At 39.3% G+C, this 27,789-nt stretch overlaps 1 protein-coding gene across 1 annotated transcript in view; it reads right to left on the bottom strand.

Annotated features, from left to right (window-relative positions):
- The window catches only part of RXFP1 (relaxin family peptide receptor 1), a 100,046-nt gene that overhangs the window by 55,368 nt on the left and 16,889 nt on the right, over positions 1 to 27,789 (bottom strand). The window contains exon 2 of the mRNA XM_045880228.2: positions 8,446 to 8,583. Coding sequence (XP_045736184.1) covers positions 8,446 to 8,583 — 138 coding nt within the window. The remainder of the gene's footprint in view (positions 1 to 8,445; positions 8,584 to 27,789) is intronic.

Here is a 27,789-nt window from a genome sequence, read left to right as displayed (position 1 = left end):
ATCTTTTTAAAATTTAAAAATATATATCATCACCTTCACACTCGTAAATAAATACTGTGTATCTAATTCTCATAGGTTAGGAAGTGTCAAGCCAGTGACAGGAAAATATTTTGGGGTATGAGCAAAGTTTTTCTTCCCTTGAATTTTTTTGCATTCTCTGTCCTTTTTCCTACAGCAGGCAGCTAATTTTTTCCACTTTCATTGCCTTGGGGAAAGGATAAGCAGAAGCTTGCAGATAACAAAAGGAGTCAAATTCTTAGCATTTGATTTTCAAAGGCCTATATTTGAGCATTGAGATTTGGAAAAACAAAAAAGGAGGGCGGGCTTTGCTGTTCCTCCTCTGCACAAGATACCTGGACCAGAGAAGGAGAGAATGGAAGGGTCTTCTTGCCCTCCCTTTTCCCTAGGCAGCAGAATCTGGGGGAAACCAGAAACTCCTTACCTTCATTACATCTGCAAAGACCTTATTTCCAAATAAGGTCACATTCTGAGGTTGTAGGTGGACATAAACTTTTAGCAGATACTAGCCTACTGTGCCACTCAAAATGTATTAGAAGAGATTTCTCTTTCCCCTGTGGATTATAGAAATACTAACATGGAAACAGAATAACAAATATCTTCATCCTTTTTCCTGTAGACATCCTTTTCCTCTGCTAAAGTGAGGAATGTTCCAAGAAAGAGTCTACAGAGGGACTCTGTAGAGGCACCCAGGCACCTGAGAGATCAGAGCTCGGGTCTTCATGGTAGAATAATTCAACTTGGATCCAGATGAGGTGGGTTGATGTGACTTCGACGGGGAGCCCTCTTTGTATGACCATCTGCTTATAATACAAAAGAAGGAATACTAGCAAATTTCTAATCTGGAAATGCAGAGTTCTTTTTAAATAAGAATCTAGAGGTAGTGAATAAATGCCATAGCATCTGAGAATTTGATTCTACTTTAATATTTCATTTTTACTACTGAGTTAGCACTCAGTTTAAAATGGACATAAATGATTTCTCAGTGAAGGCCCTCACCTTTTTTGTAATCCAATTCCCTCAGTATTTACCCAGATGTATTCTCCCAAGTATCTGAGAGTTTTAGCCAAAAAAGCAAAAGGTCCCACTTTTTTTGGTTTGTCATTCTTGCAACAAATACTGCTCTAATGATTCCTGAAGACTTTTTTTTTTCCTTTTTTGGGGGGGCTCTAGCCTTTTTGATTGCATCTGTGACAGTTCTGAGAAGAAAAATGGGTTAGTGATACATGGCAAAAACATATGTAAATTGTATGGGAATTATATCAAATGGTATAACTCAGGGGAAAAAATTGTTCATTTTCATGTTGAAGTTTATCAGTAAGGATCAAAGTTATAAAAATGGTGCAAATGATTTTGACAAATGTATGTCTATATATGTCTATAAATTCTGTATTGCCCAAATATTTTAGGAAGAAAGGGATTTTTTTTTTTAAAGATTTTTTATTTATTTATTTGAAAGAGAGAGAATGAGAGAGAGAGAACACATGAGAGGGGATAGGGTCAGAGGATGAAGCAGACTCCCTGCCGAGCAGGGAGCCCGATGCGGGACTCGATCCCGGGACTCCAGGATCATGACCTGAGCCGAAGGCAGTCGCTTAACCAACTGAGCCACCCAGGTGCCCCAAGAAAGGGATTTTTGTGCATGCAGTGGAAAACTTTAAATCTATTGCTTTTGTTTTCATTGTGTCCATGAAAAATATTCAGTGAGTAGATGTGTTATATTTTTTATACTGAGACATTTTATTTTATTTTTATATTCAGTAAACTATCCCATTATCGAGAAATTATTTTTTAAAAGAAAACTGGGAATTCAATAGCCAAATCAGAGTGCTTCTTTAAAATGCCTGTGATAATACAAAGGTTGTATTTTTTTTCCAAATATATTTAGTTCATATTCCAGTTCAATACATGCGGAATCAGTTTAATTTATTTAATGGTGTTTCATTTTTTTGGTGACTCTGCTAAATTTTATTACTACTATTTTGATTTGACTTACTTTTCCACTTTAATAATTATTATTGGTGTCAATGTTAAATAGCTTGGAGGTATTTTTTTGGATATATCTTAAAAATTCTAATTAAGGAAAAGTAGCCCCCTTCCATTACAAAACAATTTTTATTTGGCAATATACTGTTAAGTTGTAAATGATCCCTCTCAAATTGATTTTTAGGTGTGGGCTTTTCTTTAATTTATATGTTAAGATACTGTATTTTATGTGATTATAAATATATTTAATGCTGCTTATTCAAATATGCATGAGGTTTACATATTTTGAAAAGAACCAACTTTCTGACTTAATTTAATTAGCATTAAACAGAATATAAACTTGAATATCTTAAAAATGAACAGCCAGGGGAACACAAATTATCCAGATACTGTAAAATGAGAAGAAGGAAAAAAAAAAACAACCCATAGCTGGTGAAGGGAATTCAGTAATAAGATGCAAGAGAAATAACTGCATTTCATCATTTTTATCACCCGGGCCCTCTCAACTTCCCTTTCATGCTTGTCTTTTCCTCTATTCTTTTCTCTCTCAAACCAAGTCCATCACACTATCCATTCAGGGAAGTTGGTGGTAAAATTCTGTTATCCTTCCTGAGATGTCCCAGCCTACTCACCCATGGACAGCAACAGCATGTCAGCTGACCATGGTTGAGGTTTTGACCAGAGTTCAATTTTTTAAAAATATATTTCTAGATAGATGACTGCAACCAATGCAGTGTCAGGGTTTCTTACGGAAACAAACACATTTGATTATAATTATAATGGAGTTTGTTAGCAAGTGAGCATGCTGGCGTACCATATGGAACACTTGATTCTAGTTTATTTCTACTGATGCTACTATTTCACATGTATTCCTTATTTTCTGCTCACTTGGGTGTAGGTCAGTGGTTCTCAAAATGTAGTGTGCATCAGAATGACTTGAAGAGCTTGCAGAAACATCGTTGAGCCACTGGCTGAGTTTCAGATTCAACTGGGCTGGTCCGGGGCCTGAGAACTTGCATTCTTAACAACTTCATGGCTAATGCCATGAGGGGTTTGGTTCAGAACTACACTGGGAGATTCGCTGGTCTAGATGAATTTCAGGAGAGATATATTTCTTTTCTTTTCTTAAAGATTTTATTTATTTATTCATAAGAGACAGAGAGAGAGAGAGAGGCAGAGGGAGAAGCAGGCTCCCCGCTGAGCAGGGAGCCCGATGCGGGACTCGATCCCAGGACCCTGGGATCATGACCTGAGCCGAAGGCAGACGCTTAAACATCTGAGCCACCCAGGCACCTGAGAGATATATTTCTGACATAAGACCAGTAATAGTTTAACATAGTATTTGTTACATAGACATGTTTTCATAAGAAGAGATTATGATTTCACCCATATTTCCAAAACTGGATTTGAGGGTTTTCAAATGTTGGCAATGGTGAATAAAGGAGGTTTTAAAATAGCATACTCTTTTTGGTCTAATAAAAACATTTTAATATTAATTGCTTTTCAGATGTTACTTGTATTTTTAATAATTAGTATTTTTGATTAAACAAAATGTTGTTCATTTTCATATGCCAAGATTTAAGGTCTTTATATACATCTATAGCTAGAACTTGAGTTATTTCATCTGTGATCTGAATATTTTATTTTAATGAATGAATTCCCTGCTCATGTCAGAGGTCCTTAAGACAACAAATTAGCAAAACTTTCAGAAGAGGGGCACCTGGGTGGCTCAGTCGTTAAGTGTCTGCCTTGAGCTCAGGTCATGATCCCAGATTTCTGGGATCGAGCCCCACATCAGGCTCCCTGCTCAGCAACAAGCCTGCTTCTCCCTCTCCCGCTCCCCCTGCTTGTGTTCCCTCTCTCACTGTCTCTCTCTCTCTCTGTCAAATAAATACATAAAATCTTAAAAAACAAAACAAAACAAAAAAAACCTTTCAGAACAGATTGCTTATACTATTTTGACTCAACTTGCTTCACACTTCCCTTCATACATACAGACCAGGATTTCCCTGTTTTGAAGTCCAATCAAATATAAACAATTCCTGGGATCAAATTAAAAAGATGTAAACTCCAGAGTAACTACTGAATATAGGGGTCAATAATCTGATCTGCACAGATTGATTCCCTGATCTATCTATCTATTTTTCATCTACCTATCTATCTATCTATCTAATCTATTTATAGATACCATACCATACTATATAGATATAGATATAGATATAGATATATGTAATTCACTTAATTCTCACAACAAATTTATCATTCCAATCTCACAAATAAGGAAAATGGGACTGAGTCAAAAATGATTTGCCCAGGCAGGTAACAACAGATAGAAAGAGGCACTTCTAGGATCTGAGCCTGAACTTTCTGATGCCTGGTTGAGGAATCTTCCAACAATTCTGTTTCTATTTAAAGAGAAATCAAAGAAGATAAGGAAAAGTCATTACTGTTGTGGTTGTTTTTGTAAACTATTGACAATATAATAATTTTACATGAGTGAATTCGGAGTGCTAATTAGGGGAAATTGATTCCAACTCAGGATGAAATAGTTTTTTAGGAGATTTCTGTTTTAGTCAATGACAGGGATTAGGAATCTTTTTTGCCTTTTAAAAGCTATAAAACCTTTTGCAAAGGTTTGATGTTATGGACACTGTTTTCACTGAAAGTCTATATGTGCACAAATACACAGCATTTTATAGTTTCCAGGCAATTCACAGAACCCCCTGAAGATTTTCTTTCTTTCTTTGTTTTTTTTTTTTTAAGATTTTATTATTTATTTGACAGAGAGAGACAAGAGACACAGCGAGAGAGGGAACACAAGCAGGGGGAGTGGGAGAGGGAGAAGCAGGTTTCCCACCGAGCAGGGAGCCGGATGCGGGGCTTGATCCCAGGACCCTGGGACCATGACCTGAGCCGAAGGCAGATGCTTAACGACTGAGCCATCCAGGTGCACGCCCCTCCAAGATTTTCTTGAACCTCCGAGTCTACTTACAATAAAATACAAGCCACTATTCTGGGATACAAAGCCCAAGGGTGCAGTAGGGGTAGTGGGTATCTATTGAGTGCCACATGGAAATTAAAAGCAACTGCTTGGCTTTTTTTTCTTTGGAGGTAAAGATATTAAAATCTTTTTAACAACCAGTTTATAAACTTAATGAGGTGAGAGAAATGATAATTAAAGTCTAATTTATGAATATTGTGATGGACTTGGTTTGAGAGAGAAAAGAATAGAGGAAAAGACAAGCATGAAAGGGAAGTTGAGAGAGAGTGAAAAAAGGGATGGGGACAGTTACGGGGGCAGAATGGAAGTGGGGAGACACATGGAAACGATAAGATGGAAGGAGAGAGAATGGCCTCATATCCACAGAGAGTTGAATAAAGACTGGGAGGGAGAAAAAGTCAAAGAGGTGGAAAAAGAAGAAACCATGATGGGTGGATACATCTCTAACCTGGTTTTTATTCCGATTGGTATTGTTTTCACAAGAGTTAAGCCCATGCTTGTCACCAGAACTCAAATTCTAAGTATAAAGAAATAGGCCTTAATATTTTCTCTGTTATATTCTCTCTATTAAAATTCACCAAGATAATCAGGATAACTAACATAATTAAGGTACAAATATACAAATCTACACAGTTTACCTCCCCCCCCCCAATAAACTATAATTACATTTTCAGGAGATGTGGGAAAACTTACCCACCTCCTGACTATCCCATAATCAATAGGATACAGGCGCATCCACCAACCCACACACATGCACACACACATCTACTTGTATAAACATATAACTACAAAAGCAAGCATATGGAAAAATATAATTCCTTCAAATATGCTATTTCAATAAGTAAATAGACAAACCATGGTTGTTCCTAGAGATATTTAAATTGTTTAACTAACAGGACTTCCTAAAGTCACCAGGTGGGGACTCTGAGTCACTGAGAGTTAATACCAATGCTTGTGGGAAAAGCAATGATAATAGCACCTGTGGTAGAATTTGCAGAAGAGGTTGCAGTCACTGCCCTCCCTCTGCCCAAGCCCCTGGCAGTGTGCCTTTACAGCCCCTCTTAGCAGGGGTAGGGGCCCATTTGACCCCTTGAAACAGGGCCGACCTTGTGACTCGCTTTGGCAAGGACGTGGGGCGAGTGCGCCATTTTTGAGCCTAGGAGTCAAGAGGCCTTGTATGCTTCCAGTTCACTCCTGGGTGCCATGTCTCTACTGCGAGAACAAGCTTGGCTTAACCTGTAGGAGGATCACTCTGGAACTGAGTCACTCTAGTTATCACAGGCATGACGACAAAGCTGATCCACAGATAACCGCAGATGCCTGAGAAAGTCCAACTGAGCTGAGTTGTTGACCCACCGAATGGCCAGCGAAATAGATGATTACTTCTTTTTTTTTTTTTTTAAAGATTTTATTTATTTATTTATTTATTTGAGAGAGAGAGAATGAGATAGAGCACGAGAGGGGGGAGGGTCAGAGGGAGAAGCAGACTCCCTGCCGAGCAGGGAGCCCGATGCGGGACTCGATCCAGGGACTCCAGGATCATGACCTGAGCTGAAGGCAGTCGCCTAACCAACTGAGCCCCCCAGGCGCCCAGATGATTACTTCTTATGTCACTAAGTTTGTAATAATAACAGCTCGCTGATACACAAGTTAACATTTACTGAATGCTAATTACGTGTCAAGTACTGGGCTGAGGATCTTAGATACAGGATCTCACTGAATCTTTTGAAGACTGGGTGGTCACAGATACTTTTATTATTCTCATTTCACAGAGCAGAAAACAGCCATTTTTACCTTCTTCATAGCCAGAACTGAAGTCCAGATCTCCCGAGCCTGATCTCCACACTCTAATGTCATAGTACCTCCATCTGAATTTGCTGGATGGTAAATCCTGAGAAACTTGAGTAACTGAGTATTATCACGGTGAGGATTGTTACTTTTGTTACTTGGTTTCTTTAAATTTAGCACTCAAGCAGGAGCTCCCAAGCTTTTTTTTTTCGCTGAGAAACTAATTTTGGTGGCAAATTTCCTGTCCCACCAAGTTTTTTCCTGCTTCTGACCAACATTTCCATTGGTGGGAAGCCCTGAAGCCACTCCCTCTATCTGAACTGCTTGCAACTTGAGAGTGGCTGGCAGTGGGCAGAACACTGTTTTCTTTTCTTCTTCTTTTTTTTTAAATTTGTTCAGTATTCAGGTATTTTAACAAGATAGAATATATATTTTTATATTACATATAAAAATTTATATTTATGTATACGTATATCTAATATGTATTTATATATTATATTCACATATATATTTATATATATTTAAAAATATTTTTAAAGAAGAAAACACATATGTATAGCCATCCAAATCAAAGGCAATTTTAGCTTAAGCTCACCAGTTTAGAAAGTGTTTTTGAGTTAACCTCCACCACCTAGAGACAATGTTCCAAACATTGAAGTGTTAACTCCTTCAAAGTGGTGCCTTAAAAAGTCTCTAATACTTTAGGGAGTGAAGACATCAAGTCCTCCTCAGTGTATTATTTAGGCAGCACTTCAAATTGTCATGCATGTTTTTGTCCTCCAAAAATAGTACCTTGTTTCTCCATGAGTGAGAAATCTTATTATATTTACATTATTAACCAAAGCTCATTTTCCTAGTGAGTCAAATCCAGGCCACTGAAGTTCTTTTATACATTTGTGTTTTTGAGGTTTCAGAAATTTGAACAAAATTCTAACTGAAAGCCAAGTTTTCCAGATATTCTAGCTGGCCGGAAGCCCTACTTGTTGGCTTTATGAGATTATAAATAATGATTGTTGGTTAAGTAATAGGTAGGCTGGACTTAATTGTTTGTTCTTTTCTAGGAGGTCTCATTTGTCCTTCAGAACGGTAGTCAGCAAAAGATAAGAAAGGGCAATAGCTGTTAACACTTAACTAGCACCTGCTGTATGCCTCTTTCTTCTAATCTCTTACATATAATCTTCCCAAATTCAAAGGGTCAATTTCCAAACCCTTTCCTAACATGAGAAAAAGGAAGCAAAAAGAGGCTAAAACACATTCGCAAGACTACATCATTGGTTATCGTTGTATCCAGGTTCAAACCCAGCAGTCTGGCTCCAGAGCCCATATTCTCAGTTTCTACACCCTTACCTGCAGAAGGGTAAGACGGTAAGACGCTTCTGCCGGTAGGAGGCTAACTGGACCGGTTTGCGGGATAAAAAACTATGTGCACAATCACCACTTTCCTGAAATATTGGCCGTGAGACTAACACATTGAAAAGAATGGATGCTTTAAGCTAATAAAAGAAATGGAAGATTTCCCTAAGTGACATCTATTTTGTATTTCAACTTAGTTTTCTCTTTCCCCTTTCCTCCTTACGAGATGTCTCAGCGACTTCACCTTCGCTGCATCCGCCCCGGGTCCTGCGGTGACTACGGGCAGGGGCTTCACTCACCGCAGTTGTCCTCATCTGCCTGGTTGCCACAGTCGTCCACTCCGTTGCAGTGAAGTAGCTGAGGCAGGCACTTGGTGATATTCCCACAGGGGAAATAGCCGAGGGAACACTTGACATCCTGCCCGCTCCCAGGAACCACTGATGAAGAATGAGGAGAGAAGGTTAATATAAAAACATTTCAAAAAGTGGTTTTCTCCCAGTATCCTAAAACAGGTACTCTCATTCTGGCAGGTACAGCTCTCTATGTGGGAGCCCCACCTTGCTCACTAGCCCGAGGCCAACTCTTTTCCAAGAACCTCCGTGCTATTGGGACATTCTTTTCCATGTTCCCAGAAGATGCCAGGATTCTCCTTTCTTTGTCTTTTCTCATGTTGTTTCCCACGTGGAACGTCACAGATAACCATCCCCCTGTGGTTGGTTGAGGGAGCAGGGTTGGTGGGGGTGGTGGTGGCGTCCCCCCTGCTCCCGCAACCAATCCTTCTTTTTCTATGCAATGTCTGCCGTACTTTAGAGTTGAACTCAGTTCCTTTCTTCTCTTTCAAAAACCTCTCAGCCAATCATTTTAAAAATCAGGAATTTATTGAGTTCTCACTCAGAATCAAGGTTGATCTGGTACTAGAGGAAGAAGACATAGAGACCATCAGGAAAGTACATGCACCTGTTCACTCACAGATTGGATAGCTCCAATGTGTGAGGCTTTGTGCAAGATTTTGTGCAAATGGCATTGAATGAAATAAAGTTCCTGCCCTTTTCAGATGGGCTTCTTTCACTTAGTAACATGCATTTAGGGGTCCTCTATATCTTTTTATGGCTTAATAACTAATTTCTTTTTAGTACTGAATAATATTCCATTGTCTGAATGTACCCACAGAAGGACATCTTGGTTGCACCCAAATTTTGGCAATTATGAATAAAGTTGCTATAAACATCCACATGCAGGTTTTTGTGTGGATATAAGTTAATTATGCCACTTTAAAACCTCAGATTTATATAAACTTTAAAGATTACTGGAGACTCCAAATGTAATTCTGTTGCTTATTATCCTTATCAAGTTTGTAACCTGTTTGGAACTTTCTTGAATATTGTCAATTATAAGAAATAAGATCAGAATAGTTTGAACTGTCAATAGCATTTAATTTGTAAAAATGTATTTGTAATCTGTCATCAAGACATGAAAAGAATAAAAGTGGCTATTTTCTTTATAAGATGCAGCAGGACATTTAATAACAGGGCAAGTGACATTTTTATAGAGAAGAAATCTAGCTATGTCAGGTTTTGACTGTACTTAGTTTTTCAGAGCACATCATTTGTTGAAGGAAATGGTTAAATCTATGTAATAATGAGCTATGTTGTAAATAGTACCTTCACTTGTGAAATTATTTTAAAATTATCAATATTTTTTCAACAAACTGATTAAAATGAAGTCAAAGGATTTGTGTACCACTGGATGTCACTGGTAGAACATCATACATTTCAGAGACTTCAAGTGTACATAAAATAAGGTTAATCTGTGTTGATACTGACTTTTGATATCTTTATTAATTTCTTAAGAACAAAATTTAAAATTTAAGGGTTTCAGGGGTGCCTGGCTGGGTCAGTCGGTAGAGCATGAGACTCTTGATCTCAGGCTCATGTGTTCGAGCCCCACATTGGGTGTGCAGCTTACTTAAAAAAATAAAAATCAAGGGTTTCAGAAAAATTCCTTGATGAATTGTCAGCCTTCAGCCACAGTTACTGTTTGAAGATGTTTTAAGTAGACATACCTGCCTGTGTTTTCATGCTGCCGTTTTGAAAATTCTTCTGGAGTAACTTATTTTTATGGATATTATGCTCTTATGTCCTATCTTTTAAGTTTATCTTTAGAAGCAGATACAGCTCTTCAATGATTGTGCCATGAAATTAGTTCCACGTTTTTATAACATTATGATTCAAAGATATATTTAAAGTCTTAAATAGTGGTATTTTAAAAATAACTTTATTTTGAGATGGTATCAAACTTAAAGTTTCAAATATAGTATAAAGAATGATTCCCCCCCAAATCATTTGAGAATAAGTTCCTGATCAGATGCTCCATCACACCTAAAAACTTTGGTTGTGTTTTTTCTATAAGCAAGGACATTCTCCTACATAACCAAGCTAGAACCATCAAAATAAGAAATTAACATTGATGCCTTACTACCATTTCAACCTCAGAACCCATTCATGTTTCACATATTGCTCAAAAGTCCTTCATAGTAAAAGAATCTAGTTCATAATCCTTGCATTTAATTGTCACATTTCTTTAGTTTCCTTTGATCCGTAGTTTCTTAGTCTGTCTTTACCTTTTATGACCTCAACACTTTTGAAGATTGCAAGTTAAATATTTTGTAGAATGTCCCTAAATTTTGGTTGTATGATATTTCATCAAAATTAGATTTCGATTATGCACCTTTGGCAAGAAATTCACAGAAGTGATGTTCATTTCAGCCTGTTAGGTTATGCAAAATTTTGATTTGTCCCATTACTGATGATGATCATTTTGGTCACTTGGTTAGGGTGATGTCTCCAAAACTCCTCCACTATAAAGTTAGCTTTTGTAATTAATAAGCATTTTGTATAGGGGATTCCAATTCCCAGCCAACACCAGAAGATTCAGTCTGGTTTTTTCCCTTTACGTAGCTCTAACTCCCTCCTCTGACAATGAGAAACTGCTTTCTGATATCCTTAATATAGTTATTATCTTGACAGATCCTCTTCCTGCATGGTTGCCCTCCTCACCCCCATTCAGTTCTGAGTCCTGGTAATGGGCATTTTTCCTATATGAGCACTCTCCTTGCCCTGTTAGAAACCTGATACATGGTACCAGACACCAGCTGCCTCCGTGGACACCTCCTCACCCCAGCTTGGCCCCAAAATTCCTCTCTGGGCTACCACAGCTCCTTTGTCTCGCTCAGCACAGAAGAATACCTTTCTCTGATCACCAAATAGCTTTAGGGCTTCATTGTTCAGAAACAGAATGATAGAGTAAGGGGACAGTACATGATGGTTATCGGATAATTTTGCAGTTGAAGGGGATCATATTATGCGACCCCAAAATATGCCACTTTGGCCCAAGTATTATTTTAAACTGAAGACAGTTAAAAACAAACAAACATAGGGAGGGCTCTCTGCCCTCCCTTATCAGCCTGAAAGCAGGGCAAAAATTTCCCTTTGTGAAGGTGTCTTCTTCCACCTTCCATACAAGGAGGAGAACAACTCTTGTCACTGGAGATGGAAAGTTGGCACCAAGGTGAGTCTGCACAAACAAACCTTACTAAAATAACCCTTTTCTTCCCTCTTGGGACTAAAGTCTTAATAATAAACATTTTTTGGAGGCAAAGTTCCTAGTGGTTTATCATCAATGGAATAAAACTTAGCTTTTACTTTTTGACAGACCTTGACATAAATGCACAAGCACTTACAATTGTGTCTAGGGAACTCATGAAAATGCCAGCTCAGGGAAATTATAACCCTTATTGTGAAACAACCTTAAATGTTAATATGGAACATTTTAATATGGTTGCTCTGAAGTCAATGCCTTAAGGGCATTTCTGTTCAGTTAAATTTAAAATAAAGCAGGTGAGTGTAATTGGTACATTTCATTAAAATGTTTATTGTGTTTCTGTTCAGCTATGACTCGTGTAAGCACTAAGGTAAGAGTGTCATTGGATTCTATAACTTATTTCCCGCATTTGAAATCCTTTTTACGACCTCTGGAAAATATGCAATATTCTATTTTCTTAGATAATTACAGCATCAAAAGTATAGAGGTAGTTTACTGAATACTTTGTTAGGAAGTAAAATAAACACGCGTGCACGCACATGCATGCACATGCACACACAAAGACAAACTTTCCCTACATTCAGTCCTTTTATTTTATTTTAATATTTTATTTTTTTAAAGATTTTATTAATTTATTTGAAAGAGAGAAAGGGAGAGTGAGAGGGAGAAGCAGACCCCCACTGAGCAGGGAGTCTGACATGGGGCTCAATCCCAGGACCTTGAGATCATGACCTGAGCTGAAGGCAGATGCTTAATCGACTGAGACACCCGGGTACCCCCAGTCCATTTATTTTAAAAGATAATTTCTATCTTAAATGATGACTGCCAATAACTATTTAAGATATATTTTTTAAAGATTTATTTATTTGTCAGAGAGAGGGAGAGCGAGCACGCGCATGCGCACAAACAGGGGGGAGTGGGAGGCAGAAGGAGAAGCAGGCTCCCCGCTGAGCAAGGAGCCCAGTGTGGGACTTGATCCCAAGTCCCCGGGATCATGACCTGAGCCTAAGGCAGACGCTTAACTGACTGAGCCACCCAGGTGTCCCACTATTTAAGATATTTAAAAACAAAACAAAAATATCAGTCTCAGCAGAGGATTGTTAGATACATGGGGCAATTTCAGAACTATATATTCACATATGTACATTGAACAGTAGTCTGTATTGTTTGATCTTATTTATATAAAATAAAGGCTATAAAATACTTGTGTTTATAAAATGCTGATGTATTCACAACAAACCATCAACAGTGGTTGTCTTTGGGAAATGGGACCAGTAATTTCAGGAATAGGGGAGATTTTACTCTGCAGTTTATATCTTCAAGAAAATTTGGACTTGTTTTTTAAAAGCGAGTACTGCTTTAATAATAAAAAAATAATCTGAGGTTATTTACAAGCAGTTCAAATGTGTGAAAATTTGGTTTCTTAGCTATAGATTAAAAAAATCTCGTTTGTAAAAAAAAAATCTCGTTTGTAATAGTAGTTAGCTCTCTTTAGACCTTTTGAAACAAGGTAGTATAAGGTCAGTGGGTCTCAAATAGGAATGAGTTTTCCTTGTACCCCAGGGATCAAATGGTAAAGTCTGGAGACATTTTTTATTGTCATGACTGGGGGGGGTGCTGCTAATAGGTAGAGTCCAGGGATGCTGGTAAACATCTCACAATGCATAGGAAGGCTCCCTCAAACAAAGATTTATCCGTCCTAATGACAGTAGTGCCCAGGTTGAAAAACCCAGGACTCGGCATTGTTGAAGAATCAATGGGAAAGCACTCCATGCCTGCAGACTACTAACACATGAGCTCAATTTCAGAACAGGCAATCGATTAATTAATACTCAGTGGCTACTCATCTTCTAGTAGAGACTTTCCAATAGATTTTAAGAGATTTTAGAAGTAGAGGGACATTGCCAAACAGAGGGACCAGCGCAGCTGTTGTGTCTCTGGATTGCTGTTGTTTTGACAATTGGGAAAGCGGCTGCACCTTGTTATGCCCACTAATGCCAGGGAGGGCATTCATGGTAGTTAGAAAGAATAATTTCTTAGCTATAAGGATTATTAAACAATGGATTGGGTTACTAAGACGGTCTCTGGAGGTTCTGAAAAATTGGATAGATAATTTAAGTATATTTTGCCAAAAGTAAAAGAATCAGCCACAAAACATTTTCAGGCCTCTTGAACTAGTTCCATGAATCTATGAATAACAAAACAGATGTTTAAAAGGAAGTATTATTTGGGGCGCCTGGGTGGTTTAGTCGGTTAAGTGTCTGCCTTCAGCTCAGGTCATGATCCCGGGGTCCTGGGATCGAGCCCCGCATCGGGCTCCCTGCTCGGCGGGAAGCCTGCTTCTCCCTCTCCCACTCCCCCTGCTTGTGTTCCCTCTCTCGCTGTCTCCCTCTCTGTCAAATAAATAAATAAAATCTTAAAAAAAAAAAAGGAGGTATTATTTAAAAGGACAGTTTAGACTTCAAATTTGAGCATTTGAGATGTGTGCACTCTGTACACACACAAAAAATCTTGAAAAAAATTCAATTGTCTATACCTCAATAAAGTTGAAAAAATAGCCAAAAAGAAAGTTCATTTGACCTGACAAAATCCAGGTACTCAACAGCTCTTAGTGATATTGCCTCAGCCCAGTTTCTCATTTTAAATATTTTATTATGATTTTTTTCATAACTTACACTGCTCCGGATAAATTAAACTTAGTTTCCCAGGAATTATGCCTTTCTCTAGGTGGAGAGGATTAAGAGCGCACTTATCGTGGGGCACCTGGGTGGCTCAGTCAGTTAAGCATGTGACTCTTGATTTCGGCTCAGGTCATGATCTCGAGGTCATGAGATTGAGGCTCTGTGCTGGGCGTGGAGCCTGCTTGGGTTTCTCTCTCTCCCTCTGCCCTTTCTCCCCGCCCCCCACACATGTGTGTTCTCTTTCTAAAAAAAAAAAAAAAATTACACTTGTCATGATGAGCACTGAGTAATATATAGAATTGTTGAATCATTATATTGTACACCTGACAGTAATATAACACTGTATGTTAATTACACTTGAATAAAAAATAAAATACCATTCTCCCACTAAAACAAACAAACCATGCTTCCAACAACAACAAAGAATTATGACTTTATCGTTGCCTCTCCCTATTCCAGTCTGACTTAAGGTCTCACACAGAACTGACCCAAGGACAGACTGTTTGCAGTCTCCAAATGTGTCATGCACATTGCTGTTTCCTACTGACAAAATGGCAGTAAATAGGCAGTGTGATTTCCTTATTTACCTGCCAATATCCTATACTTTCTTTAGGATTCACCTATCACCTTCCTCTGAAAGCTTCTATTTCTTCTCTAGGCTGGACTGTATACCTCTTCTTTGTTTTCTTAGCATCCTGTACATATCCCATTTCAACAGCCTCCTTTTGCACTATGTTGTAGTTGTTGTCCACATATGTCTCTTCTGTCAGCATTCTGGGGGCAGAGAGACTGTGTCTCAAATAATGGTCATATTCCTGTGCTTAGGTAGTATAAGATAGCAATCAATACTTATGAATGAATGAATGCATAAATGAATGAATGAGAATGAGTGATATGTGGTGAATTGAATTAACTGGAGATGGACTGAATTTTCATTAGCATTATCTACTCATTCTCACCAGCTTAATAGTTCATGCCCTATTTCACTCATATCCTCCCTATATCATTAGCCTAGGAGTACATGCCGTTAAAAATAACTTCCCATACGGAGGGGGGAAAGATGGCAGAGGAATAGGGGACCCTATTTCAACTGGTCCCTGGAATTGAGCTGGATATCTACCAGACCACTCTGAGCACCCACGAAACCAGCCTGAGATGTAAGAAGATCTGGATCTCTACAAACAGAATATCGCAGGTGGTTGGTTTTGAGGTACGAAGCTGAGAGCCGTGATCCTGCGGGCAGATATCGGAGGATAAACAGCAGTGGGAGGGTGCCTGGCCATGGGGATCCTACACCGCTGGTGAGCGACAGCCTCGTGCGCTGCGGACGGGGCACAGACTCGTAGACCAGTGGCGTCGGGAAAGGACTTTATGGCAGTCCCTGGGGTGGAAACCCGGAGCCGCGGAATCGCACCTGCGAACTGCAGCCCCCAGGGCGGAAATCAGAGCTGTGGGGTCACGCAGGCAAACTGGGAGCGGCTAGTGGTTTTAGAAGCACAAAGGGCAGAGACGTGCCCTGACCTGGAGGCAGGACTGGGGAGCGCTGCGGAGGGGCGCACAACCCAGGCTGCCGCAGTTTATAGCAGCATGGACAGAAACGGAGACGGTGTGGCCTGGAGAGCTCACTGAAGAACAGACTGAGGTCTCTCTGCTCTGAGGCAGAGGGTTGGGAACGGTCTCTTCTGCTCTGACTTGTGGAAAAGACGCGGAAAGCCACCAGGGAAAGGCGCCAGAGAACAAAAGCCCCCAAAACTGATTCCTGCTGAGCCCATCCCCCACCACAGGGGCGCAGGGCAACTCCGCCCAAACAGGGTTGCCTGAGTCACAGCATGGCAGGCCCCTCCCGCAGAAGACAGGCTGGGAAAACAAGAGGCCAGCAACCCTAAGGTCCCAAGAAAACAGGTGCATCTTGCTTGGGTTCTGGTCAATAATTTCGACTCTATACATTCCCTCAAACACCCATAAACAGAATGATTAGGAGGAGGAGCCCCCAAAACAGAAAAGACTCAGAGATTATGACTTATGCTGCAGATTTGCAAATGGATGCAGATATAACCAAGATGTCGGAGAAGGAATTCAGGCTAGCAATTATGAAGACAATGGTTAGAATGGAGAAATCAATTAATGGCAACATAGAGTCTCTAAGGGCAGAAATAAAAGGTGAATTGGCAGAATTTAAAAATGCTATCAGTGAGATCCAATCTAATCTAGATAATCTAACAGCCAGGGTAACTGAGGCAGAAGAGAGAATAAGCGACATGGAAGACAATATAATAGATAAAAAGGGAAAAGAGGAGGCCAGGGAAAAACAACTCAGAATCCATAAAAATAGAATCAGAGAAATAAGTGACACCATGAAGCGTTCCAATGTCAGAATCATTGGAATCCTGGAGGGAGTGGAGAAAGAGAGGGCTAGAAGATGGATTTCAGCAAATCGTAGCTGAGAACTTCCCTAATCTGGGGAATGAAACAAACATTCGCATCCTAGAGGCAGACGGGGCCCCTCCCAAGGTCAAGGAAAACAGGCCAACACCCTGGCATGTAATAGTAAAACTTGCAAATCTTAGAACCAAGGAAACCATCTTAAGGGCAGTTAGAGGGAAGAGATTCCGTACGTACAGAGGGAGGAACATCAGAATAACATCAGACCTATCCACAGAGACCTGGCAAGCCAGAAAGGCCTGGCAAGACATATTCAGGGTACTAAATGAGAAGAACATGCAGCCAAGAATACTTTATCCGGCAAGGCTTTCATTTAGAATGGGTGGAGAGATGCAGACCTTCCACGACCGGCAGAAGTTGAAAGAATATGTGACCACTAAGCCGGCCCTGCAAGAAATATTAAGGGGGGTTCTATAAAAGGAGAAAGACCCCAAGAGTGATCTACAACAGAAATTTACAGGGACAGTCTATAAAAACAACGTCTTCACAGGCAACATGATGACAATTAATTCATATCTTTCAATAATCACTCTCAACGTGAATGGCCTAAATGCTCCCATAAAACAGCACAGGGTTGCAGATTGGATAAAAGGACAGGACCCATCCATATGCTGTCTACAAGAGACTCATTATGAACCTAAAGATACATCCAGACTGAAAGTGAAGGGATGGAGATCTATCTTCCATGCCAGCGGACCTCAAAAGAAAGCTGGGGTAGCAATTCTTATATCAGGCAAATTAGATTTTAAACTAAAGTCTGTAGTTAGAGACACAGAAGGACACTATATCATTCTTAAAGGGTCTATCCAACAAGAAGATCTAACAATTGTAAATATCTATGCCCCCAACATGGGAGCAGCCATCTATATAAGCCAACTGTTAACCAAAATAAAGAGTCCTATTGATAACAATACGTTAATTGTAGGAGACCTCAATACTTCACTCTCAGCAATGGACAGATCATCTAAGCAGAAAATCAACAAGGAAACAAGAGCTTTGAATGATACATTGGACCAGATGGACCTCACAGATATTTACAGAACATTCCACCCTAAAACAACAGAATAGTCATTCTTCTCGAGCACACATGGAACTTTCTCCAGAATAGACCATATACTGGGTCACAAATCAGGTCTCAACCGATACCAAAAGATTGAGATTATTCCCTGCATATTATCAGACCACAATGCTCTAAAACTGGAACTCAATCACAAGAAAAAATTTGGCAGAAATTCAAACACTTAGAAGCTAAAGACCACTCTGCTCCAGAATGTTTGGGTCAACCAAGAAATCAAAGAAGAACTTAAACAATTCATGGAAATCAATGAGAACGAAAACACATTGGTCCAAAACCTATGGGATACTGCAAAGGCGGTCCTAAGGGGGAAATACATAGCCATCCAAGCCTCACTCAAAGAAAAATAGAAAAATCCCGAATTCACCAACTAACTCTACACCTTAAAGAACGAGAGAAAAAGCAACAAACGATGCCTAAGCCATGCATTAGAAGAGAAATAATTAAAATTAGAGCAGAAATCAATGAATTAGAAACCAGAAACACAGTAGATCAGATCAGCAAAACTAGAAGTTGGTTCTTTGAAAGAATTAATATCGATAAACCACTGGCCAGACTTATCGAAAGAAAAGAGAAAGGACCCAAATTAATAAAATTATGAATGAAAGTGGAGAGATCATGACTAACACCAAGGAAATAGAAACAATTATTAGAAATTATTATCAACAACTATATGCCAATAAACTGAGCAATCTGGATGAAATGAGGGCCTCCCTGGAAACCTATAAGCTGCCAAGACTGAAACAGGAAGAAATTGACAACCTGAATAGGCCAATAACCAGTAACGAGATTGAAGCAGTGATCCAAAACCTCCCAAAAAACAAGAGTCCAGGGCCTGATGGATTCCCTGGGGAATTCTACCAAACATTCAAAGAAGAAATAATACCTATTCTACTGAAGCTGTTTCAAAAAATAGAAACAGAAGGGAAACATTAAACTCATTCTATGAGGCCAGCATTACCTTAATCCCCAAACCAGGCGAAGACCCCATCAAAAAGGAGAATTTCAGACCGATATCCCTGATGAATATGGATTCCAAAATCCTCAACAAAATCCTAGCTAATAGGATCCAACAATACATTAAAAGGATCATCCACCACGACCAAGTGGGATTTATCCCCGGGATGCAAGGGTGGTTCAACATTCGCAAATCAATCAATGTGATAGAACACATTAATAAGAGGAGGGAGAAAACCAGATGGTCCTCTCAATTGATGCAGAAAAAGCATTTGACAAAATACAACATCCTTTCCTGATTAAAATTCTCCAGAGTATAGGGATAGAGGGAACATTCCTTAAGTTCATAAAATCCATCTATGAAAAACCCACAATGAATATCATCCTCAATGGGGAAAAGCTGAGAGCCTTTCCCTTAAGATCAGGAACACATCAAGAATGCCCGCTCTCGCCACTATTGTTCAACATAGTACTAGAAGTCTTAGCAACAGCAATCAGACAACAAAAAGAAATAAAAGGTATTCAAATTGGCAAAGAAGAAGTCAAACTCTCTTTTCGCAGACGACATGATACTTTATGTGGAAAACCCAAAAGACTCCACCCCCAAATTACTAGAACTCATACAGATTCAGTAATGTGGCAGGTGTATATACAAAATCAATGCACAGAAATCAGTTGCTTTCTTATACACTAACAACGCAACTGTAGAAAGAGAAATTAAAGAAACGATTCCATTTACAATAGCACCAAAAACCATAAGATACCTCGGAATAAACCTAACCAAAGAGGTAAAGGATCTATACTCTAGGAACTACAGAACACTCATGAAAGAAATTGAAGAAGACACAAAAAGATGGAAAAATATTCCATGCTCATGGATCGGAAGAATAAACATTATTAAAATGTCTATGCTACCCAGAGCAATCTATACCTTCAATGCCATCCCGATCAAAATTCCAATGACATTTTTCAAAGTGCTGGAACAAAGAATCCTAAAATTTGTATGGAATCAGAAAAGACCCCAAATCGCCAAGGAAATGTTGAGAAGTATAGCTGAGAACCAAGAAATACATGACTACTGGAATTAACTTATAAACTTTTAGTTGAAGCATTATTATTGAAAGCCTGGATTTCCATTGCAAAAGCCAAAAATTTTTCTTTAAACTTTAATTTATTTATTTGAGAGAGAGAGAGAGAGAGAGAGAGATCATGGCAGGAGGGGCAGAAGAGGGAGAGAAAGAATCTCAAGCAGACTCAGTGCTGAGTGCAGAGCTGGTCTTGAGGCTTGATCCCATGACCCTGATATTGTGACCCAAGCAGAGACCAAGAGTGAGATGTTCAACTGACTGAGCCACCAAGGGCGTTCCTGCAAGAGCCAGAATTTTGAGGAGAGAATATTCCTTTTCCTTTAAGCTCCACAGGCTGATTTGTGTGGAGAACTTAGAACATAAAATTTATACATAAACCACAGAGTGAGAATGCCTATGTGATGGTTAGTTGTTCGTGTTAACTTGGCGAGGCTCTAGTACCCAGTTTTTCATTCCAGTACTAATCTAGGCATTACTGTGAAGGCATTTTGTAAATGGGATTAACATCTGCAATCACTTTAAGGAAAGGAAATTACCCTTGATAATGTGGGTGGGCCTCATCTAATCAGTTGAAGACTTTAAGAGCTGAAATTGAGGTTTCTCTGAGGAAGTCTCTATGGACTACAGCGTCAGTTCCTTCCCAAGCGTTTCTAGCCAGATGGATTTCAGACTTGACCAGACAGACCCCACAACCGAGTAAGCCAATTCATTGAAATAAATCTTACTATATATCTATATCTACCAATCTATACATGTATATGCATATACACATACATATATATGAGCATATATGAAAATAATATGAACATAAAAATCACCATATGTATGTATGTGTATATATATATATATAGAATGAGAAATATATAAAAATAAAAAAATACATATCCTATTGCTTCTTTTTCTCTGGTAGAACCTTGACTTAATATGGTGAGGTAATTTTCCTGCCTCCCAAAGATACAAAGATTCATCAGAAGAAGGAGGAAATGGATTGGACAGAACCTCCATTCCTCTGGGCTGGGACCAAATAATCTGGAGGGAAGATCAAAAAGTAGTAGGAAATTATACCCTTGGTGAGTAAAGAGATTACAAACTTCAGTGGACCTTCTTCACCCCCACCACATAGTTTAACCACCGTAGAATAAAACAGAGATGTGTTTAAGGATAAAGACCTGAGCACTCCTTTTTACACTCTCTTATTTTATGAAATCCTGGAGTGGAATGGAAGGGTGTCCTGAAATTGACGGCACTCCCCAGAGGGGAGAGAAGTAGGAGGGAATGAGCCAGCCGACTCAGAGAGGTCTCATAAGGGGGGAGAGGAAGCTGCAGACTGACCCGTGTGAGGCAAACTGCGGAAGAGTGTGGGGGAGCAGATGTCTCCACAACAGAGATGACAGGAATGGAGAACCAGGTACCAAGCATGCGTGGCGTGGTTTCCTGTGTGAACGATCCAGCAGTGGACAAAAGGACCAAAAGCCAGATGCCCCTCCCACCGGAGGCTAGATGACACAAAAAACATGGCCCAGTATAGATTCCACTTCTGGAGAGGAGAGGAGACATTGGAGGCGGAGAGCTTTGACTCAGGCAAAATATCAACCCAAAAGATACTGAAGGGAAAAAAGTAAGAAGAAAACAGAAGTGATTGGATTACCTGGAGGCACATTAAGTTTTCTGTTATACGCAGGAGGAGTGGGCATTCAGGTTAATTTCATTTATTGAGAAATGAAGTTCCATGATTCTGCCCCTAAGTTCCTAAAAGGAGTTTTACTATTTCTGTATTACTTGTGTCGAAATTGTATCGTTAGATCCACATTAAAAAAAGGCATATTCTATTGAGTGTATATTTTTAAAAACATTTAAATCAAGCATTGTGGAGTTCAAAGTATATTTTAAATGGGTTCTTTCCAGAATTACAGAATCACTGAGATGAATTCCAACCTTAATCTACTCAAAGGCTACCAAGCTGCTACCATGCAAATCCTTTCTGGAAGAAGGTAACTCCTTAAGCAGTGTGTAGGATTAGCTCGTCTGTCATTGCTGGGAAAGAGCTGCTTGGTTTATTTTGCATGCTCAGTGACGGGCTATTCCTGGGAAGCATTTGGAAATCTTCATTGAAGGAATGAGTAGTAGCTCTTGAAACAGAGCAGTTGAGATTCACGAATCTGGCTGTTGCTGATTTGCAGCATTTAAAATGTATCCCTTCTACATTTACTTTTATGGCAAAGCTGAAACTTCAGTTCTATCCAATTCTCTTTCTCTTGGACCTGCACATGTAGGGCTAGACTTGGCAAGAAAAAGCACATGATCCATTTCATAACAGGACCTGAATATTGGGGGGCTCTTAATGCTGCTCAGAGGAGCCCCACTATTCCCCCCACTGCCTCTCCCCACAGACCACCCTCACATGCTCCACCTCCCCGCCCTTGTTGCAGATGAGCCCTCTGCTCTTGCGGAGAGTCGGCCCTTCCCCTGAGCTGCAGGTATCACCTCCTCTCCCTTACTCAGGACACAATCCACTGTTTCCTCCTTCTCGCTAGGCATCATCAATTTTTACCGCTTTCCTGGCTCATTCTCGACAGCCTGAAAACGTGCTGTTACGTCTCCCTTCCAAAAAACAAAACAAAAGAAAAAAAAATTCATGACTCCATTTTCCATGCCAATTGCGTTTCCATTTCTTGTCTCCCCTTTTTAGCAAAACTTGTCAACCATGTTCTATACTGGCGTCTGTGATAGAATTTTTGTGTTTAGCTTTACCTCCAAAGTTTCGGAAAGCTATCAAATACTATCTTAATCTCCCTTGTGAATTTGGGTTATCATGTTGAACAGCACAATGATACCTTTGGGGCCTTTTGAGGGGATTTGTGTCCTATAAATTTGACCACAGACTCCTGTGCTTTGTAGAGTTTTTCTTTGTAGTTCTTCACCAGCTGTCTGCTTCACCCATCATTAATGTTTGCCTCTGTAGTCTTAGTCCTCTAATTACCGTTTCTAATTTTGTACTTGAACTGGCTGTAGCTACAAATGCAGATACTCAGGCATGGTAAACTTCTGTGTAAAAATGAGCAAATATGCTATGAACGAGGGCCTGAAAAAGGACAAGATTTCTTTCCTCTTCTTTTGTTTTTTAATGGTTTTTAAGAATGGTTTTTAATGATTTTTAAGAATTCTGAGGTTCCACATAAGTGATCTTCAGTTGGATGAGATGTTATAATAAACATTTCTTAGGGCTTAGTATTCTGCCGTAATAAGTATTCAGTAAGAATTTATTGAATGGATGCACATATTTCCCAACACAAAGAGTAGCCAAAGTTTCTGAATTCTCTATTTATGCATTTCTAGTATATTCCTCAAATCATGACAAAACTGTTTTCTCGACTATCCAACCATCACATTTTATTCCTACTCACTGGTAGGACAGCAGTCAGTTTTATTGATTACTCTAGTGGTGTAGCCAAGAAATAGAGATCCTAAATCAAGGGCAGTTATATTTCTTAATAGCTCTTCCATCCAGCACCTTATTTCCATTCCTATTGTCTCAACTGATTCCAGTCTGTATTATGTCCAGGTAATAAATTTTTAGTGGTTTCCTTTTGATTACACTTTCAGCCTTATAGTCAAAGAGGTCCCAACTCACCATAACCTACTTTTTTAAACCTAAGAATCCATTACTTTAATCTTTTGCTCTGACTGATAGTTTTTTTCTTTCATGTTTTTGAGCACTTACAGTATGTGAGGGCTAGGCTAAGCACGTCACATGCCTTGCTTCATTTTATCCTCATGACAATCCCATGAAATAATTATTAATATTATCATGACTTTACAGTTTAGAAAGTAAGGCGTAGAGGAGTAAGTTGCGTGGGATCGCAGAACTGCTAAGTGGGAGGATTGATGCAGACTCAGGTCTGACTCCCTTCAGAGCATGTGTTCTTAACACGGTGCCTCAACTCATTCCCCCATATTGACCTGCTTGTGAGCCCCTGAAAACTCATTCATATTTCAGCCTTCCTTTTTTGGCTTATGACAGGGTCTTCTGCATATCTTTTTTTTCTGAATCTTACCCTTCATGATCAAGGTCAGTTATAACTTCTGACTGACTTCCTCTTTGACTTCTATTCTGGGTGATCTGTCTTTTGATTTGTCTTTCCAGTGCAAGGAAGAGATATAACTTCATCAGGGTATTTTATGTTTGTGTTACTTCTAACATGGATTTTCTAAGATATTTCCCCACAAAATCAAAGACAAACATAATGCATCTAAATAGACATTTTCCTATTGTTTCTTGGCAGATGTGTTGGAGATGGCATCTTTATAAATTCAGACTCATGGTTCATATGGTGTAATGATTTCCGATGAAGACAATGACTTCTTACCCTGGTTTCTCCTTCCTTCATATTTAGAGAGCAAATAAAAAATTAAAAAAGGGGGAAATACAATTCTCATGATCTTTCCTCTTAGAGAAGTTTCCAGAAATAAACAACTGAATTGATGAATCCTTGTGGAGAACTTTATATTTAAATGGCCAAGGTATGGGCAAGAGGAACCATCAGAATGAAGTGGACAAATATGTACCATTTATTCTGATATTTAGTATCAGTACTGATGTTCAGTGGAGTTATGTTTTATTCTTGGGTATGCCTCTAAATCGATGGGCAAATTTGGGCAAGTCACTTCCTCTTGCTGGATTTCAGGTTTCCTCACATGTCGAGAGAGGAGACAGTACCAGCTGTTGTAATATTATTTGACTCTGGGTAGAAGATAAAATGTTAACAAAAATGTTTGAAAGTTCATTTTTCAAGGGGAAGTACTAGGAAGAGAAGATAAATGAAAAAAAATCGAGAAGAAATATAGAATGAAAATGAGAAGTAGAGAATGGATCCAGTTAAATAGTGATTGGGAGGAGATAGAGGAATTTCTAGTTGCCTGCTCATTATCCATTGCCCCCTTCCCTTTCATAATGGGATTCTACCCCCCGCCTTTTTTTCTTGTGGTGACACTGTATTCAGTGCTGGAAAATGAGATGACAGGCCTCAACAATAATGGTACTCCTATTCCTAGCATTCCCTGCTCCCTTGGCTGTTAGGCAGGCTATGTGACCAAATTCCTACCAATGAGATCTAAGAAGTAAAAGTTTTCTTGGGGAATTTCTGGACAAGCTATTGCTTTCCTGATTGAAGGGGAAAGATGGAATTTCACGTCAGTCTTTCCCTTCTTCCTGCTTTGAACATGGACTTAATTCTGGTGTTACAGTAGCCATCTTGGCATTAGGAAATAAGCATTTAACACAATAACCAATGCACAAAAGAAGGTGGAGTGAAAGAAAGAGCTTAGGATCCTAATGGTATGGTATGGCTGAACAGCTGATCCAGTGTCATCAGGCACTTACTTCTGGATGGTGTTCATGTGAGAAAAATAAACTCTTATTTGTTTAAGCCACTGTTGCTTGGTCTTTCTCTTTGTGGCACCTAGAATGCATTTCTGATGCAGAGGGGATTGATGAAAATAGTGATACAGACTCCCTACCCCGGAGGGGAGCATGAGAACTATAAGTGCACCTAGGAAAATGAAAATCATTGCCAGCGGGTGAAGGCAAAGTGTGGGCTTAGGTTAAGGCTTCAGAAATGACTTTTAGCCTGGGTGAGTCAGTTAAGCATCTACCTTCGGCTCAGGTCATGATCCCAGGTGTCCTGGGATCAACATCCTGGGTTCCCGGAATAGAGCCCTGCCTTGGGCTCCCGGTTCAGCGGGGAGCCTTCTTCTCCCTATACCCTGCTCATGCTCTCTCTCTCACATAAATAAATAAAATCTTAAAAAAAAAAAAAAAGAAATGACTTTGAAAATTAGTCAGGATAGATAAGTGTGATGTTTTTGTTTGAAAATTGGCGAACAATGCAAAGAACAAGTGAGATATGGAAACAGGGAGTTCTGTGAGCCCTATTTTAAAGATAAAATGATGTATGTAGTATGAGGAGACAACTTTAACAAGAGATGAGCCCCCAAACATAGCATGTAGCTTCCCCTGGTATATTTCTTTCTTTCTTTTTTTTTTTTTTTAAGATTTTATTTTATTTATTTGACAGAGAAAGACACAGCGAGAGAGGGAACACAAACGGGGAGTGGGAGAGGGAGAAGCAGACTCCCTGCCGAGCAGGGAGCCCGATGCGGGACTCGATCCAGGGACTCCAGGATCATGACCTGAGCCGAAGGCAGTTGCTCAACCAACTGAGCCACCCAGGCGCCCTCCCCTGGTATATTTCTATGACAGCTTCTGTAACAGTCTTGTGTTTGGAAAAAAGGTATTATTTTAGGTATCTATAAGAGTGTACCCTTGAATCAGACAAACCTAAGCTAAGGAATGTTCTACAGAACAACATTCTTCAAAACTCACGTCATTGTCTTCAGATTAAAGGAGACTACAGACCTGTGGCTGCTGAATGCAAGGTGTGATCTTGGATTGGAGCCTGGATTCGAAAAACAAATAATTTTTTTTTTCTATAAAGGTCATAATTAGGAGATTTGATGAAATATGAATGTGGACTTTATGTTAGAAAGTCTGATTTTATCAGTGTTAAAATTTTCTGACTTTAATCGTCGTATGGGGGCTAAGAAAACGTTATTCTTAGGAGGAAGGATCATGATGTCTGCAACTTACTCTCAAATCGTTCAGCAAGAAAAACATGTGTAAGTTTGTGTGTTTGGTGAGAGATTTAGAAAGCAAGTGTGGGACAATGTTAACAATAGGTGAATCCAGGTGAAAGGTATAGGGCTGTTCGTTGACTGCTTTTGTAATCTTCTTGTACGTTTAAAATTTTTCAAAATAAAATTTAAAAAGGTTTGGTAAATATCTTAATCTTTTAACTTACTGTAGCTAAAAAGCTTTGTCAAGTTCTGTTTTAAAAATGTTTATTATTATATCTAACCTCCCCTCTGCCTGGTATTTGGGCACATACCCACACAATTTTTGAATAAATATGAAATTACCTGGACACCATATGTGTGTGTGTGTGTATGTGTAATGTATGTATACTTCAAGTTTTCTGAGAATTACGTGTGTGAGACACAAACAACTTTAAATGCCAGACATATTATTTATAAGATACGTCATTCCATATCATCTGTGTGTTTATGACTTGGAGTCTGTAGTTTCTTCCCCATCTTTAACCCAAAGGACAATTTGAAAGGCATATTTATAGACCATGAGAGTTGGACAAGTTTTAATTGGATGTGACATAGATGTCTCAAGGTACACAGTGGGGATATTACCTCTGAGGGAGAAATACAATAAGCGAGACTCTGAATATTGTTACAGGACTGTTCCGCGCACCACTATTGACTGACTGCATGTCTGCAAGCTAGGTTGACCACAGCTTCCTTTTTAGAAGTCCCATGGTGGCTATTATTTTGTTAATAAGATCTGTTATGGACTTAATTTTAATGCTTTTCCATATAGCTACTTATTATTCAGCAAAGTCAAAGAGGCTTATTTAAATTGGAATATTTTCCTGCTTGTGCCTTTTCTTAGAATTACCACAACCTCAGACAATGGCAGTCCTCAAGACTTGCTCCCCACATGGGTGCTGCATGTTCCCAGTGTAAGCTAAGCGTGGCTGCTGCCGGGTGGGGGGGAGTTATTCTTGGAAGTTCCCATTTGTGCCCTTGTGGATTTTGTGCAGGTTTCATAACTTCTCAGTTTCCTTTTCTAGAACACGGGGATTAGTAAAATCTCCCTTCCAGGTTTTTTGGCATGATTAGATGAAGCTAATGGATGTGAAAGAGTCCCTCACTGCCTTTCACAGAAGTCACGAG

The sequence above is a fragment of the Mirounga angustirostris genome, unplaced genomic scaffold (genome assembly GCF_029215605.1).
Source record: "Mirounga angustirostris isolate CCGP_5_RB_7025 unplaced genomic scaffold, mMirAng1.0.hap1 SCAF_2, whole genome shotgun sequence".
In the NCBI taxonomy this organism is placed as follows: domain Eukaryota; kingdom Metazoa; phylum Chordata; class Mammalia; order Carnivora; family Phocidae; genus Mirounga; species Mirounga angustirostris.
The sequence above is the reverse complement of the archived record's forward strand: the minus strand, read 5'-3'. Positions and strand labels throughout refer to the sequence as shown.